Here is a 19,484-nt window from a genome sequence, read left to right as displayed (position 1 = left end):
CCGCAAAGAGTACGTCACGGCACAGGGCGGGACTGCCCCGCCCCGCCCCGCCCCGCCCCGCCCCGCCCCGCCCCGCCCCGCCGCCTGCCGAGGCCATCGATGCCAGGCGGGCGCAGCGATCCACGAGCTGCCGAGCGCGGGGGCAGCGGCGGCGGCCGGCGGGTGAGGGGATGGGAGGGCAGTGCGGGGCGGGGGCCCGAGCGGCGGAGGCCGGGGGCGGTGGGGGTGCAGGACTGGGCGGGGGGCGAAGGCTGGCGGCGGTGGCCGTTTCTCGGGCGGTTGCTCGTGGCTTCAGCGGTGGCTGCGGCTGGCGGCGGACCCCAGGCCCCAGGCCCGAGGCCGAGCGGGCGGTGAGGAGGCGGCGGCCGGGGCAGGCCAGAGCTCGGCCAGAGGCTCGCCGGTGCCCCGCCAGTGCTGGAGGAGGAGGAGAGCTGCCGCGGCCGGGGCGGCCGGCCAAGCTTCGTCGCGTTTTCCCTTGAGCGGCTTCCCGCGCTGCTGCCCGGCAGCCCCGGGGTGCGCTCAGGCGGGGCGGCCGGGGCCGGCGGGGGCAGCGTCCCCGCTTCTGGTCCCCCGGAGCGCGGTCATGGGCCCGGCGCGGCTGCTCAGAGACCGTCTGTGTGCCGGGGCGGAAGGCAATGCGAGACTAAACATCCCAGCACGCAGCAGCGGGTTCTGCGTTTGGTCCGTCATTGGGTCCTTTGCCTCGGAGGAGTCTGGAAGCTTCTTTTTTCCTGTGAACTACTAACGATTATTTGGCTGTTCTCCAGTCAAGGAATTCCCTGAGATACTTTTATTTAGCCCTGATGCTCTTCAGCACTTTTAGAGGAGCATTTTCTGTCCAAAGTCAGTTGCACTCTAATTAGACAGGATATGCAGTAGGCAGAAGCATCTAACACAAAGCTGTGCAAGGTGTTCTGCTGGCTGTTACACATACAACACGCCTGTTGCTGGGCTGGAGGTATGACGGCACAACGCCTATGTTGTTTTATTCTGTAGCTAAAAGTTGTTGGACTTTGTTTTGCATCCTTCTCCTAGAACCTCGGTGTTAGTCACCATCTGTATTCTGAGAACAACCTGGGGGACCTGCTTTTTTTTCCTGATTCAATGTTGGAGGGTTTAGTTGGCATCCTCTGTATGCTTGGACTGTGTATTTTTAATTTGCATGAGCGTGCATTAATCCCAACTTACACCTCTTGCAGCGTTTGAAGCCTGGTGGAGTATTGCGATGGCAGCTCAGATGACAGATGCTCATCGGCGGTTCTTGCAGGTCCTGATGTCTCACGGGATAATGGAAGGATCAGAGGCCAGGAAGCTACACAGGTGCTGCTGTGAAATCCATAAAGGTATGTTGGGAGATGGAAGAACCATTTTTTTTTCCTGATACAGCTTACAAATAAATAGATTTCTGAAAAGCATACACTGTCCAAAAAAAGTTAAAAAACTTTAATGATGTGAGCTCTCTCTTTCCTAAAAGATCAAATAACACAGCAGTGAGGAAACTAAGTTTTAATCAGGTCAGACTCATAGAGAGCACTTTTTATTTTAGCAAAGATGTTTTTTATAGGTTATATATTTTTTAAAAAATTCATTTTTGACACCGATAGTGCTGAAATTTCCAGAATGTTTCCCTTCATACTTATTTGGAAAGATTTCCTTTGGAATATCATGTGAAGTGTATGGTGTTACCCATCTTGAGTAAGTCTGTCGTGTCTGACAATTACATGGACAGCTGGTTAGTTTTAATATACGCTATCCCAAGCTGAGTTTTATGGCACGCTTGGTTGTATACTATCAAATCTGTTTGAAGTTCACATTCAAACTTAAATAGTGCAGAAATGTGCAATCAACTCGATAAGGATTTTTTTCAGAGATCTGCTTACAGATCAGAGATCTCTATTTCATCTTCACTGATTTGAAAATGTGCTGGGCACAAATGGAAATAAAGCTGTAATGTGTTTAGCACTAATGAATCAGTAGGTATTCGATGTGTCAGGTGCTGGTTCCCAGAAGATAGTGAAAGAATGAAATTCTTCAATTTTCATCTTTTCCTTATTTATGAAAAAAATTGAAAAGGAAATGTGTAAGAACAAAAAGTGCCTTTTAAAAGCAAATACCCAGATGCTGTTGAAATTAGTGACTTTAAACCATTACTACTGAAAGGCAGATAACTCCAGCAAATGTTTAAATTACACATTCTGAGATGAATATGCACTGAATATATGTCTCAAGTTATTTTCTGGTTCTCTAGTATTTACGACTTTAAAAATAAAAGCCTTCACAGTTATTTGGGGGGTTTAGTCAGTTCAGGCTATCTGTGAGGCTGAGAGCTGGGCCAGCTGCAGGGGAACTGAACTGTTTGGTTGCTGGTGGCTAACCAGGGTGGTAACTCGGCATCACCGCTGCTGACTGTTCTTTCTCTCTGGTAGGAGCAGAGACTGTAGTCACTGATGTGCACGGCCTGTTGTGAGCTCCCCCTCGCTTCGTTGCCACGAGCGCTGTCCCTTCTGGGCAATTGCGCTGGTTATGTGTTTTCCTTAGAAGAAGTCAAACAGACTTCATAGGTTTTCAAACTCCTGAGCCAAAAGAGCTTATTTCAGCGCCTGTCCAAATTTCTCACTGAAAAAATGGAAGTGTGGAAAAATAACGTTGCTTTTTACAGGTTTACTCCTGTATTTGTGAAAACCAAGCCCTTATGATTTGCAAAAGAATAAATGCTAGAGATGGCCTAAGCCAGTAGCATGGCTGTAATGAGTTTGTTGTGTGTTAAGAACAAAGAACCTTAAGAAAAAAAGCTTTACAGCTAGATTGTGTTTTCAGTATGCAGGATCAGTGAGCTGTGCTGCAGTAAGAGCTGACAGTTATTCGTTAGGAAGGTTTATTTAATAGAAGGATTTAGAAAAAAAATGGCTCCCTTGCAACTGCTGCCTACCAAGAACTTGATCTTTTTTCTGCGTAGTGACAGTTGAAGTGCAATGGAAAAGTTTGTGAAATTACACAGATACGGTGTGGGAGTTTGAACTGTTACAGTTTTATCAAATGCTCTACCTAGGAAGGCTTTTTCTCACGTTGGGAGGCAAAAGGGTGTTGAACTTGATTCACTGAATGGAACACTTCACCCCACATTTGTTTTATGAACAAAAGAACCAGCAATTTGACAAACCCATCCTTGTTAGGGGCAAAGTTAACAGTATCACAACTTATGAGATCATGGTAATAGCATTTTTATGAGGAAACTCGGCCTGACCGGACTGTTTCTAGATGAAGTTCTGATTTTTATGTAGTTTTTTCAAGTACATCTGAAGACTGTTCAGTGCAATCAGAACAATAATTTTCAAATCAGATCAAAGCTAATGTTACTAAAACTACCTTGTTTGAATTCCTTCCTTTCTCCTGCAGGTTGTAAGCATTACGTAGCAGGGTTGCCTCCTATCTAGGACATTGATTTCCTTAAATACAGAAGGATGAAAAAGCTGCATCAGATGAAGTCATACAGTAACCAGCCTGTGCAGCCTCTGAGCAATGATCTGAAAACTTTCCCTCCTGGTGTTCGGCACATTCGATTGTTCTGGTTTATTTCAAAGCCCTAAGCCTTCTGGCCACGAGACACCTTATTTTTTTGTGTATCATCACCTGTGTGCTTCCTGTTAGCAGATAAGTGTCTATGCTAAAATCTGCTCTGAAAGAAAAGCCCCAGACGTCTGTCAAAGCGCCGCGTAGGCCCACTGGAAGGCGTACACTCCAGTCAGGGTGCAAGCCGCAGGCTTGTTGAGGAGGTTATTATAATTGCTAATGCTTTTGTACTGGAATCCCTTAATGAATGCTGTTTCTGTCTGCATTGTGTTACGGCTTCTCCAGTTATGAACCATTACAGCAAAACCGAAGGGCACGGTTAAAGCCATCTCGCAGAGCTCCAGCGTTCCGTAACAGCTGAGGCACCAGGCGCTCTAGGCACCCGTTCTGGGGTGGTTTGTGTGTTCTCCGAGGGTGCAAGCTGACTCTTCCTCTGCGTAGTCTGGGAAATGGTGGTGTCTGAGTTGGCTGTTGTTGGATCCCCTTACCAGACACTGGCTGTGGGAGGAGGATGCACAGAATATTATTCTGACCCTGACCCCAGCCTGAAATCAGGAAACAGTAACAATAGGAGAGTTTGTAGTTATTTTTCCTGCCGTCTTCCAAGCCAGCTGAAGTTCTTTAATAACTGAAGCTCTGGGTTTACACTACTCTGAATAGTACAGCTGGAAAGATGGTGCCTCTCACCTGGAAAACACATTTCTCTCTGTAATAGCATGACTTTTTTTATTTTTAATGGATGGTCATTCAAAAATGTTTTCTTTGCCACGTTCTTCAAGGCCAGAAGGTTAACAGAAAACACAGATATTTTATTTTGGTATATTTTTGATGAACCTAAGGATAATTTGGAGGGACAAAATCAGGTTGCCTTTCAAACCAATGGCTGTATTTACTGAAGGATGGTATTAGGTAATATTTATAAAATTATAAAATGTAACTGCGTATTAAATTACAGTGAAGTTCATTAGAAAAATGGTTGATACAGTCCATATATGAAAGGATGTTTAGGGAAAATGGAAGAATGAGAGAAAACTACTTTTTTCCTGCCTGCTTGGATGTACAGAAGGAGTGTATTGATTAGCCATTCATTAACAGGGATTGTATCAGACTGGCTTTTGACTATGTTTTGTATTTTATTTAACGGGCTTGGTGGCTGAACTTGGAAGAAAATAACTGTTAGTGTCAACTTTAGTCTACAGCCATACCACTTTCTTAAGCATAATACATTTTGTGCTCGCCTGTTGAAAGACCCACTGAATTAATGATACATGAGAAAGAGGGACTCATAGAATAGACAGGCATTTTTGCTTTACATGTTTCTCAGGCCTTTTAGTACTTAGTATTCTAGGAAAAGCCCCAGCAGCTGCTCCTGTGAGTGACCCAGGGTGCTCATTACGCTTTTATATTGTCTGCAAAGTTCAGCTAGAGCTTAGGGGAATTTTTCTTACCTTTTTTGCAGATAACCATCTGTTTTATCAGAGAAGCGTTTGCATTGCAAAACAGCAGAAGAACCCACTGTACTGTTGTTTTGATATTTTGCTTTATAGTGCATCAAATATGGCAAAACTAGAAAAAGAAAACATGGCTCTTGGCTCCTCGGACTAGGCATTTTTGTGTAGACAGTGAAGAATATCACAGAGCACTGGCAGAAGAGGGACCGGGGAAGATCAGTGGGAGCACAGGCAGCGAGATCACGTAGTTCCTCCGCAGTACTTTGTGACAGCACAGCGAACGCTTTCAAGTAACTACACTTCAGTGACTTCTCCTACTGGGAGAAGTGAATGCTGAGGAAACGTTTTGGTGAGGATGAGGTAGGGTTTTCTGGTGGAAAGCTGCACTCTCCCATCTCACCTCCCATTACTGGTTGTGGAAGCCACACTCTTGCTAGGCTTGGTAGCGCTCTTGTATCTTGTCACCACGCTGCCCACGCTACAGGGACTCTTCTGGTTTTACTCTGCATTTGTATCTACTTACCCATAGAATTTAAGGTCAGAACGAGGTAATCTGTTTTTGTGTCCCATGTAATGCAGGACGTACTTTCTGCTAAATATTTTTTGCTGCACATCACATGCCTTGTAGATGGATTGAAACATAAAATGGAGAGAAGCTTATCAATTACTCGTTTAGATGTTTTGGTAACAAAGACTAAATGTATCCCTTGTGTCAAAATTCAGTACTCCCTGTGTTAACTGAAAAAAAGATTGGGTGTGTCAGTCTCAAGTTGTCCTGGACCAGCATTGTGGCAGTGTAGGTGTTAGTCATCACTCGGTGGCTTGGTGATTATACTTTAAAACTGAATTCTTGGCTGTGAGTTCTTACTGGAGTTCATGGGTGAAAATCCATCTGCACCGTCTGAGTAACAGTATTTTCCCTCCCTGAACTCCTTTGCGGTCTGATGGGTTTTGCTCTAGGTTGTGTTGCAGTACGCTACCAGAAGCAGCTGACAGGTGCCAGGCAGGTGACACGACGATTTGACAAAATTACACTTGCTTCAATGTGATTACTGTTCTTGCTCTTTGTTGGTTTTGTTCACTTAAGGAGTCTGACAGATCAGAATCCTGAACTTTCTGGGCAGGAGCACCCTGTGACGGATGTTTTTGCATTGCACTACGCTACCTAGTGGGGTTTTGGGAGTGGGACCTCTGTCTGATGCTGTTACACAAGTGGTTGACTCCTATAACTGAGAACAGTGTGAAGTTAGTGATAACTAGTAGTATTTTTGAGACATCATCATTTTTCTGTTAACTCTGTTTTTTAAACCCCAGCCTGCTGAAGTCAACAGGAGTTTTGCCACTGATGTGGTTTTGTTGTGGGTGGGAGCCCTCGCGGGTGTGCGCTGGTGCTGCTGCAAGCAAAAGCCACAGCACGTGCTTCTGCAGAGTGGCTGGAGTCCATCTTCATTACAGCCAGGACAGAACTTCTGCTCGAGTTAATTTGTTTGTAGGACACGACACAAGATATTACCCGTATTTCTACAACAGTAGAATTTTAAGCTTTCTGGTATGTAACTTGATCACTTACATGCCATGAATTTGTGAAACACAAAGAAACAAGGAATCCCTTGTGTGTAAATGAAAGAAAGCAAGTATATTTTTTGTATTGTGTAATTTTCCTGGTCATGTCTTATTTTCAGTTCAGCTTAGTTCAAGTCACTGTAATTAATGGATTAATGCAGTGGGTTCCAAAGAGCGAGGCAGGATGTCTGGATCCTCCCCCTGAACTCTGTTAAGGAGCTGAGCTGCTCTGAAGCCTTAGTAGTCAGCAGCACAAGAAAATGATACATCTGCTGAATATAACAGACCTGTTCGAATTCTGCCCCACTAACTTTTAGCTGTTACCTAGGAAAAAAATATTTCAGCAGATAAAACATAAAAAGATCTGCCTGACGTGCTTTTTCTTATTTATTTTCAGTCTACTATGCACATGATAAACTGGATTATTTCATCACCACTATTAACAGCCATCTACAGCCTTTGTTTATGCAGATCCGGAAAGGCATGTCGGAGGGTGATGGCAGAGCACATTACGCCTTGGTAAGGATGTGCCTGGTCACGCAGGCAGCTCCTCGTAGAACAGGGAAGCGACGGCCTGGGTGCACGGGAAGGGAACGCGGCAGCAAGGGCTACAGCAGCGGCTCATTTCTTTAGCATAAACATTGCTTCTGTGCTGAAGTGGGATTTCCTTTTCACGGGATACTTTCTTTCTCAAGATGACTTTTTAAACTAGAAACCACGGAGAGCCCTTCAACATTAGTTTTCTTTTCCTCTTACTCAAAAATCAACCTAGCATAAAAGGGTTGCCAAGGAATGGCCTATAAAAAGTTTTCCTAGATGCTCTGCAATGTGCATGTCAGAGAGGGAAGGTTATACAGTAATTTCAAAAGACCATACAGGAAGTATTCCAACATTAGCTGCTGCTTTTAACCTTTCTGGGTCATTGTGCCAATTAAGTTGAGCTAATAATAAGTAGCAATAGCACATGCAATAAGAATATGAAATGTCAGTAATTATTTGTCACACTGAAACAAAAATGTGCGTGATACTACAGTTACTGCTGCTGTCCAGCACAGTCTCCTGGTGCAATGTATTTGTTCTGCTCTACAGAACTATTCTGTATTCGTTCTGTAGGGGGGGAGGTTGGGCTGTTGAAGAGCTTGGGCTGGGCAGAGGCTGCTGTGGAGAGCATGTGGCTGGAAGGACGGACAGAGTGCCATCTGTAAGGAACAGCCTCTTTCACACCACTTAAAGAAATGATGTTTCTGTTAATTGTAAGATGATCTATTCTTTATGCCAGAGGATCTTTTACAATTTATGGTATAGAAATACAAAGGCACTTTGATTTCAGGTTTTTTTTTTTTTTGTAGGTGAATTTGGCAGAAACTGAAATAACTAAAATGGCATCTGACTATGCAGAAAATGAATTAGAATTGTTCAGAAAAACAGTAAGTATGTCAGTTATTAGTTAGTAAATCACATTATTTGTGAAGGTACCATCTTAAAGTGAATGGAAATGGAAATGAAGGGAGATGTGGTTCAGGAACCAGTTACTGTCTTACCTCAGTTTATCCCAAATCGAACTGGGAGGTGGGGATGGAAGTATGTGCAGGTAACGATTCCCTGTTGACAGTCAGCTCTCGGTGACCTGAAATCAGCAACGGGGCGGTGCTCCTTGGAGTCAGTGACCTGACATATCTGCTTTTCGTCAAACACATTTCTTCAGGATTTTCAGTTGTGATTGCTGGGTTTTTCACTGGCTTCATTAGTCTACACATTAGATTTTAATGCTAATAACATACAAGTCCGATTTCCCGATTTGAATAGAAACATTTGTCTATTGTCATTGCTTAGCCAATTAATTCTGTGTTTAATAAACTAGTCAGAATGCTGCTTTCTAAACAAGAAAACATACACTTGAGAATTTTTTGAAGTTCCAAATAGAACTATTGGGCTGAATTTCCAGGACATTTGATGTCTAATTTCTCATCAACAACTGATAATGAGTTGTGATCACAGCTGTGTATCTTGTGTGTTCTAGTGACCTGTTCTCATAGTGTCTTGAACTTTGAGGACTTTATTTCTCCAGCCACTAGAGTTCTAAAAGCTTTTTTTTTTTGCACTCATCAAATAAAATTTTCTGTATAAACTGGGAAGAGAGGTGTACTGACTATTCTGTGACAGCTGCAAAAGTCTAATCTACATGGATAGTACCCAGCGATTTCCCTGCCCTCCCCCATTACCAGTGAAGCACCTTTACAGCCACCTCAGCAACGCGGCGCTGGCCCTGTCGTGGCACTTGTTAACTGCTGGCATGAAAACTGCATCCTGCTCTGTGATAATGAGCAGCAGGAACCTTTCCAGTCAGAGATTCCTGAAGACTGGTAATGCTGCTACAACCTTCAAGCGCCAGGTAGGTTCAGCTGTACTAATTACTCCAGAGTGGACAAACTTTAGTAGTGAGAGATTTTTCCTCAGAAGAACCTTGACAAAGAGCAGATAAAAAGAAACAGATCTGTCATCCCTGCGTACGCTCCAGGGTCCCTGAATGCAGCTTCACGTAGGCAGCACTGTACAGTTCTGTTTGTAGAAAAATTTTCTTGGCAAAGATTAAAACTGTCAGGATAACAATAACTGTTTCAGCTTTTGGCCTTTGTTTTACACTTCTGGCTCAAGCCATATACTGTATATATGCTAAAAAAGCTGCACATTACTGTAAGGTGTGTCTGATTGCATGGGTTTTGTTAATAGTTGAAAATGTTTCTTTCTGTAGATGGACCTAATCATGTTATCAGAAAATGGCTTTGCCTCTTCTACAGATATTTTAAACTTGGCTGACCAACTTAAGACAAAGAAAATGAAGAAGAAGGAAGCAGAACAAATGCTGAAAGTTTTTGTGGAGAATAAGTGGCTTTCTGAGGTAACTGCTGTATTTTTTTCAAGTGTTTGTATTTCCACAGGCCCAGCTATTATTTTCTTATGGATGTGATGGTTCAGAGCTGTTCTTTAATGATGGCAGAAATGGTTTTGTGGGACTGTGCTTATTGCTGCTGCAGTGATTTTTTTCAGAAAAAGGTAGTACTTTTACAAGGAAAAAGCCCCTCGGTAGGTCTGTACAGGACAACGCGGTTCAGCTTTTCGTACCCGCGCTCGGGGGGTGCGTGTGCAACCGGGCACGGCGGCAGCAGCTGGCGCGACCTGGACAGGAGCTGGGGGAGCTCCCAGGGTGGTGGGTGCTGGTAGTTACATTTAGAACACGCTGAGCAGCAAGGCCAAACATGTTGAAAACTCCTGTACCAGAAGTGCACAGGCCATTGTGCACGTCTTTAAATCTCTTTTACTTCATGAGGGAGGAAGTGAGGTCAGCGACTGTGTGGACACTGCAGGTGCTTGCCAAGGCAAGTGAGACCTCAGTCCCTCTTCTGGATTCATCGCATCACAGATTTCAACCTGCTGCCACGCATTTACTGATGTTAGAGTGATTTAGCAGAGGTTTTCAAAGATTCCTCAAGCAGTAAATGCCTAGATTTGCCGAAAGCCAGCAGAATTTCCACTAATGTGCAAATGGAGGGTCCCCAGACTGCATGTCTCTGTTAAGGAGAGCATGCTTGCTCATCTGTACCTTCCACGGACTAGATCTGTTAAAGGTGTCTGATCTTTATTCTGATCCTCTAAACAAATGAACCACGCTACTTCAAAAGTATTTTTGCTTTGCATTATATAGGTGTCAGCTTCAAAATGGCAGAAAAAAAGTGGATGTCAAATGCTTGCTAGCAGGTGGTTAGAAAGTCAAAACAGGTAAAAGGAATTAAAAGACATACATTTCACCACTTGTTTCCCTAGAGAAATGGAGAATATACTCTGCATACTCGCTGCATCATTGAGATGGAACAGTACATTCTCACCAACTATCCAGACACGGCGAGGAAGTGCAACATCTGTCACAGCCTGGCCATCCAGGTAACGTCGGGTTTATTACTGCAGCAGCATCTCCCCAAGTGCTTCTGTGGTCATAGCTGAAGTGTCTGATACCTTCCCAAGGACTAGGCAGGCACTGGAAAATTCTGCTCTTGTAAGTTGGTAACGGAGCTCATGTATATAAAGAAAATACCGCCCCTCCCCCCCCTTTTTTTTCAGTGTATTTTATCTTCTGTCTTTGGAAAAAAAACTTGTCTTGGAGTGGTATATCCCCCAGTATAAACTGGGAGATGGTGAGCTCACCCCGTGAGGAACATTATTGTGCTGTCTTGCTTTCCAAAGCCAGCAGGGTAGAGACGAATACCTTACCTTTAAATAGGCCAACAGTTAAGTGTTCGCTGTCTTGTCTTTGGACCTTAAAACCAGCAGTCCTCACGTGACACACGCTCATCTTTGGCCCTGGGAGTCTGGTTCAGGAATTGCTCGTGCCTGGGTCTCCAGAATGACCATGTATGCTTGTGGAGACCACGCTACAGCACTGTACTGTGATAGCTGCACGTTACCAGTTTAGTTTTGCCCAAGTCGTTACAGCCTGAACTCTTATTCCAAAGCTACGGCATCCTCTTGCTCCTTGGCCCTGCACCTTCTCATATTCCCAACTAACATGTTTCCATGTCACTTTTCCCATCCCAACTGGTCTCCTTTATTGCACCCAAATAGCTCATTGTCATCTTTCAAGCTAAATTCTGTCCATATAGGGAAATGGTATTTCCTAGTCTCCAGGAAAATATCTCCTTTTATCACTTACCAGCCTTGACGCTAGAGTATCCACCAACTACCGTGTGAAGTGTTCTCTGGAATAGAGCACTGTGTATCTGCTGCTCTTTGCAACAACTTTGTATTAAACTGAAGGACAAGTTAGAAAGATCTTTTTTTAATCAACACTTCTAATTTCAGAGCCAAGTATGTGAATCCTGTGGAACTGGAATGCATTTACCTTGTGTCAGAAAGTACTTTAGAGCTCAGACTGAACCACGATGTCCACAGTGTAACACCACCTGGTCTTGTGACATTCCAGGTACGGAGCAAGCTATTTTAACAAAAATTGAGTGTGATAATACTAGAGAATGGACTGATACTCAGTGACACTGCCTCTATTATTTATAACTGTAGCTGAGTATCAGTCATTTCTGACCCCAGTTGCGTTTCAGGCAGTAACCAGACACGGGCAACATGAGCGCTGCCGTGCCGTGAGGAAGCCCAACGGTCACCAGCGGGTCCTGCGCAGGTGGAGGCTGGGGGGGGGACGACAGACACAATGCGACACTAAAACTTCTGGAAATACTGAGCTTCTAAGAAGAGCACAATCTGTTCGGAATTCCTCTATTTAGCCAGGGAAACTGGACATTCTGAACAGGCACGCAGGACTGTAGAAAACATTTTAAAAATATAGAGGTTATACAATATAATGCATTTTTGTGGTGTTCATTAACCTTCCTTTTGTTTTCTCTCCAGGTACACATCCAAGAGACTCCCAGTCACCATCCAGAACACGGAGAGCAGAGAAGAGCTTCACTCTCAGCACTCGATGAGGATAGTGAAACCTGCTTTCAGTGACATCTTTTTTCCCCACTCTTGCAGAATAGCCAGACTGTATTCATTTAGTAACAGTGTATTATTCAGTGTACTTCTTTTTTCCTGAAGTTTTATGAATCTTACAATAAAACTATCATTGACCTTCCTGCTCTCCTTCAGAGTTATGCCTGCACAGCTTTCCGGGAGGCTGTTTTGTTTTTGTAGTTCTCCATATTCCTGGGTTGGGAGTTGGTGCACGTTTGGCAGCGAAGGATGCAAATGTTTGACTGGGAAGGGCAAGAATTTTCCCAGCTTGACTGGGAAGGGGCAATGCCAGCTTATGTCCGCAAAGTGTTGAGAAAATTAGCCTTAAGATTAGCCTTAAGATTAGCCTTAAGATTCTTTTAGTTTTTAGCACTAGCACTTCACTCTCCAGTTTTATGTAAGGATGCTTTTCCCCATAGGAGTGACCTGAAGAGAAGAACTAGATCTTGCCAGGGCAAAAGATAGGGCAGCGTATCTTTTCCTTGGTAGAAACGTGTGGCACTGCAGAAGCAGAGTCAGCAGTCTGGGTGACAATCAAAGTATGGTTAAGCTTCAGTTTATTTAACTGCAATTAAACTATGGATTAACTACAATTAATTATGTTCCTAGGCCTTAACACTGGTAACTTTTCCCTTATAGGAAACTGATATCTTTCTTCATATTAGCTTTATTTTTTTTTAAACTTACTGAAGCTTAGGGCAGCACCATCCCTCCCTGTTTATGTAACTCCAGTTTTTACCGTTATTAAACCCAAGCAGATGACACTGACCTGCTGTTCAGTGTATTCGGAAGCGGAGTCCTGGCAGTGCCCACGTGCAGAGCTGCTCAGAGGCACACGCGTGTACAGGGCGATGGCCCAAGAGATGCTCTGTATGAGGCACTCCTATCAGACACACCCACAAAAATAAAGTGGCTGTAGCATCTTCTTTCCACTTACCCACCCACATTCCTCCCATGCTGAAGTGAGAGTTTGTTGGGTTTTGGTTCATTTTTAATCTACTTCTGACCTCTGGACAGGGAAGAACATTCTCATGCTTAAAAAGAATTCTCTCGTGAGAAGATGCCAGATGCTCCTTTTTCTGCCTGTTAATTCCTATTACAGTGCTAAGTTCAAGCATTCTTCAGAGCTACGACCACCAGAAGCTGACAGAGAAGCTGATATCAAGCGATTGTACATAGTGCCAGTATTTAACTGGAATAAACAGAACCTGCCCAGGCGTCAGAATACAAGACTGAAACGCCGCCTTTTGGAAATTGGGAAACTTGTCTAAGTCAGGGTTTTCCACATCAACCTGTAAGAAACCAAAACGATCATCAGTAGAATGTCTTTCCTCAAACATGATTTGATAAAGTTGCATTACTGATATTAAAATTTCAGGCAACTATTTACCTGACTAGTGTTGTGAAGAATTTGGCTTTCATGTGGGTACAGGTTTTCTGAATCTTGTGGTGAATAGAGACGGATATACTTTCTTCCGAACACCTGTATATGAGACAGTAAATGTCTTCCATCTGCCATTAACCTGCACTTTACTGGAAACTGTGGGCCATAGCTGGCATTTCACAAAAATGCACCTGACTGCAAGTAACGTCATTATCTTTGTTAGTAATGAACAGACACTGCTATAATAAAAAGCTAAATCAAACTACGGGAATTCAAGCACCTGCTCCCTTGGAGCAGATAAGAATTTGAAATACCAGAAAATGCCTTTAACCAACTGACTTTAAATTCAAAGTTTAAGGTACCCAATTTATTCAATGCTATTCGGCCTCTACGTAGCTAGAAAGTTATTAGAACTGGAAATAAGGAGGTTGGGCCATCAGTGCAGCTCACGCGAGCCAGCAGGCAGAGGTACCCACGCAGAGCGACTGCTAAGCTGCCCTGTGCTCCTTCGGCTCTTCTTTCTGCACCATCGTCACAGCAGTTCTTTCACTGGAGCACTTAACGGGACAACGAGAATTCACAAGGCGAGCGGCTGCCCTGAACTACAGCGAGGTGTCAGAAGGAACAAGGGTCAGACTGACCCTGCATCGGCGCCAGCAGGACGCCCACGGAGGGCAGAGGGGACGTTCGCGCTGCTTCTGCCGGGACTTGGGATGTTGTCAAGGGCCAGGCATGATCCTCTTTGTTTGGCACTGTCACGCTAACTGGTAAGTCAGTCCTCTAACCACAGCACCCTGGGGGGCATTACACTACCAAACCAGTCCTAACCGAGCTGCTTTTCCTCTGCCTTAACATCACTATTTCCTGAGATCCACCCCCAAGCCGTGATGCCCGATGCTCAGAGCCTGCTGCTCCGAGGGCAGCACATGAACGTACTCCAAAGGCTGGATGAGTGTCCATGTATCCCTGCCCTGTAAAATGAGGGTAAGTAATGGTCCACCTCAGTGAGGAGCTCTCGTGGCCTGCAAGACTACACTGAGTATTAAGTTGCAGTAGCAACAAATGCAACAGAACAGCACAACAGTATCTGCATATTCTCTATCCGTCAGTTGTTCATCAAGTTGTCTGCTACCCTTGTCTCTAGCACTTACACACCATAAGCAATTTATCTAGCTATAGCGTTAATGGCAGATGTAGATAATTAAAAGTACAAACCTGGGCTAAAAAATTTTGCTGGGGATCCTGATGAAGAGGTGAAATTGTGCCTTCTGGACCAAACCAAGCGTTAATGGTGATGTGATCCTCCTCCCCTTCCCCCAGGCAGCAGTAGTCAGGGATGCTGATATCCTCTTTCAATTCTGGGATCTAGTCCCATAAAGAAATAAACATTAAAAAGGGTATGTGCTGACTTGCCAAAGTATGTAATTCATAGAACAGAGGAACAATGCTTGACACAAAGGAAACAAATGACCTGCTTGTCCAGCACAGGCAGGAGAGAGGTAGCTGCACTGCTAGGAATCTGCAGGAAACGTCCTCACACTTTCTGTCCTAGCAAGGAGATTCTTTTGGAAGGAGAGGTGGGTTTCTCGTTCTTCAGAGACCCTTTGCTTTAGCAGAAACCAGAGGAACCCACAAGAATAAGTAGGTTTGCTGTTCATGGAAAAGGAGCAGCCGATCTTTTATACACTAAACTTGCTTCTCTGAGATTCCTTTTTGCATCTCCCACCAACCTAATCTCTGGTTAACCGAAAAGACGTTTCAGATTACGGCGAACATTATCACCACTGAAGACTGTTTCCTGTCCAAATCTCTTCCCTGACTTACATGTTCTTTGGGGAAATACTGCTGTCCAGGTGATATCCCTGTGGGTACATGATACATCGTACTGGAACAGCACTAAGACTGAATGTCTTCACCCCTGAAAGGGTTTTGTTTCCACGCCTTTCAGCCAAATGGAACAAACCCGTCCCTCTGCTCTTTCAAATTGTGGGAATAGAAACTTAAATACTGTGAATGCTCTGTATGCCCTTCCCTCTAGTAGAGTTGACATCCTCAGAGATGACCTGTGCTACAGAGGGAACACTTGACTGCAGAAAGATAAAAACACTCCTTCAGTTTTACCTGATCAAAAAGCTGGTGCTGGGCAAGGTATCCTACACCGTTCTGAAATTACAGCAGAGAAAGAAAAAAATGTATAGTGACATATAGGGTAAGACTTCTCAGTCAGTTCATTTACTTACAGGTAACATCCATTCCCAATGTTCTATTTCAGAGTACTAGAATTGTTTCAACAGCTGACTAGTGTAACAGGTCTTCTGAAACAGTAACTTACAGCTACACTGAAATTGTAAGAGTGTGGATATACCCTCACAATCAACAAACTATCCAGCTCGAGTTCCTGGGAGAAGCCCAGCCACAATCCTGCTGTGTCTCAACAGTTCTGTTGTCAATCCCGTGACGCCGCTGGCACAGCCCAGCCCACCCGCACTCCTCGAGTCCCCCGGCACTCTGCTCCAGGCTGCGTCACAGACCCACGCCAGCAGCATGTGGTCCTTCCCGCCAGGCAGCTAGTAAAGAGAAACGAGGGCTTCAGAACCTCAGCTCTGAAAGCACATGGACCTTCAATTGCTAATCAACTCTTTGTTTTTTTACCTGGTGGCACATGAATTTGGATCTTGATCTGAGATCTCACTGAACAGTTTAATAACCAAGAGGAACAAAACTGCTGGCTGAGGATCCCGTATCCTTAGACTCCGCCATTCAGGCTTTTGCTGCAGAAGGTATCCATCTATTCATCAAATTCCAGCTGCTGTACATTTGATTATATACAAAAATCAAACCTAGCTATTGTTGCAGTAACTACCTGTAGTCTCAGATCTTGAAAATGTCAGCCCTTTTAATTCAGAGTTGTGCTTATAGCATATCCCGTTCCTTGACATCACCTCTAAGCATGTTTGTTCCAAGCAGAAATTCTGTACCAGTAACACACCGCTGTATTTGGAGATGAAAAAAATGAGAGTAACAGACCTCATTCACAATATACTGGTCGACGAAGTCACTGACAGTCATGAGCTTCTGGGACCATTCCTCATCTGTGTATCGGGTACCCAATTCCACGGGGACTGTGCGGCACCCTGCGACTTGACAAAAATAGTCCACACTGAAATAAAGAAAGTTCCATTACCCTCTTATACCACTCTTCTTACTAAGTCTGAATATAAGGCAATCAATCAAAGTTGATCTGTTAAGAGTAATAAAACTTTACTACCAATAAGCTTCTTCTGTCTAAAGCCACCCAACCAGAGACAAAAGGCAGCAGAAAATGATGCAAGCAGCAAGGAAACAAGTAGTCAAGTTTGTGTGTACATTATGCCACAATTGCCTGTTTTGGTTTGGTTTAAAACCTTGTCTACCTCAGTTAATTTTTGTTTCCTTAAGACCTAAGGAGATTTACGCTGTTATTCTCTCTTATCTAGGGATGGCTAATGTTTTTGCTGCCTGCTGCCATGTTTGCTAAATAAAACGTTGTATCTTTATATCATTAACGGCAGGTCAACACCCTGTCATGACAAACTCTGCACACAGGTGCCAGTAATATCCATCCCGGCTAAAGTCAGGGGAATGACTTTGATGGGCGATATACATCCTGCCATTGACAATGATATTAACTACACGAAGAAGTTCAGCTTTTTAAGTGTCTGAAGTTAAGCAGTGGAGTACCTTCCCTCAAAAAAGAATAAAACCCCTATGAAATAACAAGTGTGTTCAGTTAATGTCAATTTTACCGTTGGCTGTGGAATGAAAGCAATTGCTTAAAGTAAGCACAAGTGCTTTTTTTTCCCTTTTCTAAGGAATCATGAGCTTTATCTCACAAATATTCAATTCTCAGTATGGGAAACGTTGGCTTCGTTGCTTCCATTACACAAGCATCACAATGTTACTACTCACTCCTGAATGGGGGTGTCTAAAACTCAATGCTCAAAACATGACAATGAACAAACATCGGTGCTTACACTTGTGAATGGAAAAGCCAGTTGTGCTCACTCCCACGTCTCTGAAGTTCACCTGCCACTGCAGTAATTATCAGCAAGTTCCGAGACTTAAAAATCCCTGATCTGTGTCCAACACAGACCCACCCGAGCTGTGAGCAGCTCCCTGAACAGGCAGCAGTACGTGCTCGTCTCTGGTTTCCAGCTGCGTGGTACACAGCAGAGCCCCCAGAGCCCCAGCAGAGCCCCAGCAGCCAGGGCCGCAGCTGCCCACCGTGCCGTCCCGGCCATGACCGGACCCCCGGTGCAGCGTAGGCTCTGCCACGATGCTCCGCGCAGTTTGATGTGCTTCCCTCACCCACGGCGCAGCTTCCACGGAGCAAAGACAACGTCGGAGCAGGAAGGGGCTGCCAACAAAAGTCGCTGCTGATGGCACCTGTCTCCTGGAAAGGTCTCTGCTGCTCCACCGACACCTGACACATTGAAAATAACCCTCGCCCGTACTCGGATAGGGAAGAAACTCTTATTTCTCACCTCCACTTCTTCATACATGGCCAGTGATCCATAATTCCCTCCAAGACCACAGGCTTCTGGGGGATCAGGTAGTTGTCTCGGAAATGCTCCAGCGACGGGCAGCGGAGGTGAGGAAGCACATCCTCGGGGTGCAGAGCAGGGACGGGGCGGGGGGCGGTCCGGACCCTCTGCAACAGACACCTTCCTCTCCAGCACCTGCGGGCCAAGGCCTCCGCGCCCCGGGGAGGGGGATACCGGCCCTGGGGCTGCGGAGCAGGGAGACAACGTGGGGGGGGGGGGAGCCCGAGGGGGCCCGGCCGGAGAACGGGGGCGGGGGGGGTGCGGGGAGCCCAAGGGAGCGGGGCTGTGAGGGGAGGGGGAAGGAGCCGCGGGGTCACACGAAGGGGAGGGGGAAGGAGCCGCGGGGTCACACGAAGGGGAGGGGGAAGGAGCCGCGGGGTCACACGAAGGGGAGGGGCTCTCGGGAGCGGGCCGAGCCCGGGGCCGCGGTGGGGGCGCGCAGGGCCCAGGTCCCCTCAGGGCGGCCGGGCCGTACCTGGGCGCTCCCCGCGGCTGCGGCGCGGCCCGTCCCGGGGGGCAGCTGCGCCTGCAGGACGCGGACGAGGCGGGCGAGGACGTTGTCCAGGACAGAGGCGCCCATGAGCAGCCCCATGTCGCAGAGGCGGACGGCGGGCGGCAGCGGGCGGCCATCGGCCACCTCGGCCAGCGCCCCGAAGAGGCAGCCGTAGGCGTAGACCTCCCGCCAGGCCTTGCTGACCTCCCGCCACGGCCCCGCGTTCAGCCTCTCCCAGGAGTAGTCGCGCAGGACGTCCCCCAGCCGCCGCAGCTCCGTCGCCGCCGCCCCGCCGGGCCGCCCCGCCGCGCCGTAGAGCAGCCCGCGGGCCCGCCGCAGCAGCGGCAGGACGCAGTCCTCCACCTCGCCGCTCAGCGCCAAGGTCAGCCCCTCCGCGGCGCGGGGGAGCAGCGCCCGCGCCTCCGCCCAGAGCGCGCCGGCCTCCGCGGGGACGGCCGCCGCCATGGCAGCGCCCCCCGGCCGGCTGCCGGCCTCCGCGGCGCTGCCGGATTGGGACGGGCCTGGGGGGCGGGCCGGGGCGGGCCGCGGGGGGGGGGGGTAGGCCGCGGTAGGCCGCGGCGGGGCGCGGGGGACAGGCCCTGGTAGGCCGCAGGGGGGAGGCCGGGGTAGGCCCCGGTAGGCCGCGGCGAGGCGGGCGCGGGTCCGGGCCCAGTTTGCGGAGCGGCGCCGTGCCGTGCCGGGCCGCCCGAGCAGCTGCGGGGCCGATGGCCTGACGCGGCCCGGGACGCTCCCGCTCCCGGTCGGCCCCTCCCCGCGGAAGTAGCGTTGGCGCCGCGTCGCGGGAGCGGGGCGGCCCCGGGGACCGCGCCTGAAGCAGCCGGGCCCCGCCCCGCCCCGCCCCGCTCCGCTCCGCCCGGCGCGGTGGGGTCCTGCGGGGCCGCCGGCGGCTGCGGCCGCGGCCG

General features: G+C 47.0%; 2 protein-coding genes and 1 long non-coding RNA gene across 9 annotated transcripts in view; 2 read left to right on the top strand and 1 right to left on the bottom strand.

Moving 5' to 3' along the window:
- Nucleotides 1-79: 79 nt before the first annotated feature.
- NSMCE1 (NSE1 component of SMC5/6 complex) lies at nucleotides 80-12,223 on the top strand. Of its 2 annotated transcripts, XM_074886242.1 has the most exons (8): nucleotides 80-162; nucleotides 1,200-1,343; nucleotides 6,982-7,103; nucleotides 7,934-8,011; nucleotides 9,337-9,483; nucleotides 10,407-10,523; nucleotides 11,439-11,559; nucleotides 11,997-12,223. In XM_074886242.1, exons 2-8 carry the CDS (start codon nucleotides 1,226-1,228, stop codon nucleotides 12,071-12,073), a joined length of 780 nt encoding a protein of 259 aa, XP_074742343.1. In that variant the 5' UTR covers nucleotides 80-162; nucleotides 1,200-1,225; the 3' UTR covers nucleotides 12,074-12,223. The 2 variants fall into 2 exon arrangements, with proteins under 2 accessions (XP_074742343.1, XP_074742345.1); XM_074886244.1 differs by lacking the exons at nucleotides 80-162; nucleotides 1,200-1,343 and having other exon boundaries at nucleotides 7,046-7,103; nucleotides 7,934-8,976.
- A 418-nt stretch (nucleotides 12,224-12,641) lies between these two features.
- Nucleotides 12,642-19,367, bottom strand: KDM8 (lysine demethylase 8). Its single transcript, XM_074886241.1, has 7 exons — nucleotides 18,544-19,367; nucleotides 18,009-18,175; nucleotides 16,513-16,645; nucleotides 15,607-15,648; nucleotides 14,701-14,850; nucleotides 13,492-13,584; nucleotides 12,642-13,393 (listed from the first exon to the last, which is right to left on the bottom strand). The coding sequence occupies exons 1-7, from the start codon at nucleotides 19,024-19,026 to the stop codon at nucleotides 13,229-13,231; spliced, it is 1,233 nt and encodes a 410-aa protein (XP_074742342.1). The 5' UTR covers nucleotides 19,027-19,367; the 3' UTR covers nucleotides 12,642-13,228.
- Nucleotides 18,811-19,484, top strand: part of LOC141950855 (uncharacterized) — a 172,369-nt gene continuing 171,695 nt past the window's right edge. For all 6 annotated transcript variants that reach the window (XR_012631191.1, XR_012631193.1, XR_012631189.1 and 3 more), the window contains exon 1: nucleotides 18,811-18,943. This is a non-coding gene — a long non-coding RNA (uncharacterized LOC141950855). The remainder of the gene's footprint in view (nucleotides 18,944-19,484) is intronic.

The sequence above is a fragment of the Strix uralensis genome, chromosome 16 (assembly GCF_047716275.1).
Source record: "Strix uralensis isolate ZFMK-TIS-50842 chromosome 16, bStrUra1, whole genome shotgun sequence".
Classification (NCBI taxonomy): Eukaryota; Metazoa; Chordata; class Aves; order Strigiformes; family Strigidae; genus Strix; species Strix uralensis.
The sequence above is the reverse complement of the archived record's forward strand: the minus strand, read 5'-3'. Positions and strand labels throughout refer to the sequence as shown.

Coding starts and splice junctions, on each gene's coding strand:
- NSMCE1 (XM_074886242.1), top strand. CDS start 1,226: ATGGCAGCTCAGATGACAGATGCTCATCGGCGGTTCTTGCAGGTCCTG. Junction 10,524..11,438: donor GTCACAGCCTGGCCATCCAG/GTAACGTCGGGT, acceptor TTCTAATTTCAG/AGCCAAGTATGTGAATCCTG. Junction 11,560..11,996: donor CTGGTCTTGTGACATTCCAG/GTACGGAGCAAG, acceptor TTTTCTCTCCAG/GTACACATCCAAGAGACTCC.
- KDM8 (XM_074886241.1), bottom strand. CDS start 19,026: ATGGCGGCGGCCGTCCCCGCGGAGGCCGGCGCGCTCTGGGCGGAGGCG. Junction 14,851..15,606: donor AGCACCAGCTTTTTGATCAG/GTAAAACTGAAG, acceptor TTATGGGACTAG/ATCCCAGAATTGAAAGAGGA. Junction 13,585..14,700: donor AGCAAAATTTTTTAGCCCAG/GTTTGTACTTTT, acceptor TCTCATATACAG/GTGTTCGGAAGAAAGTATAT.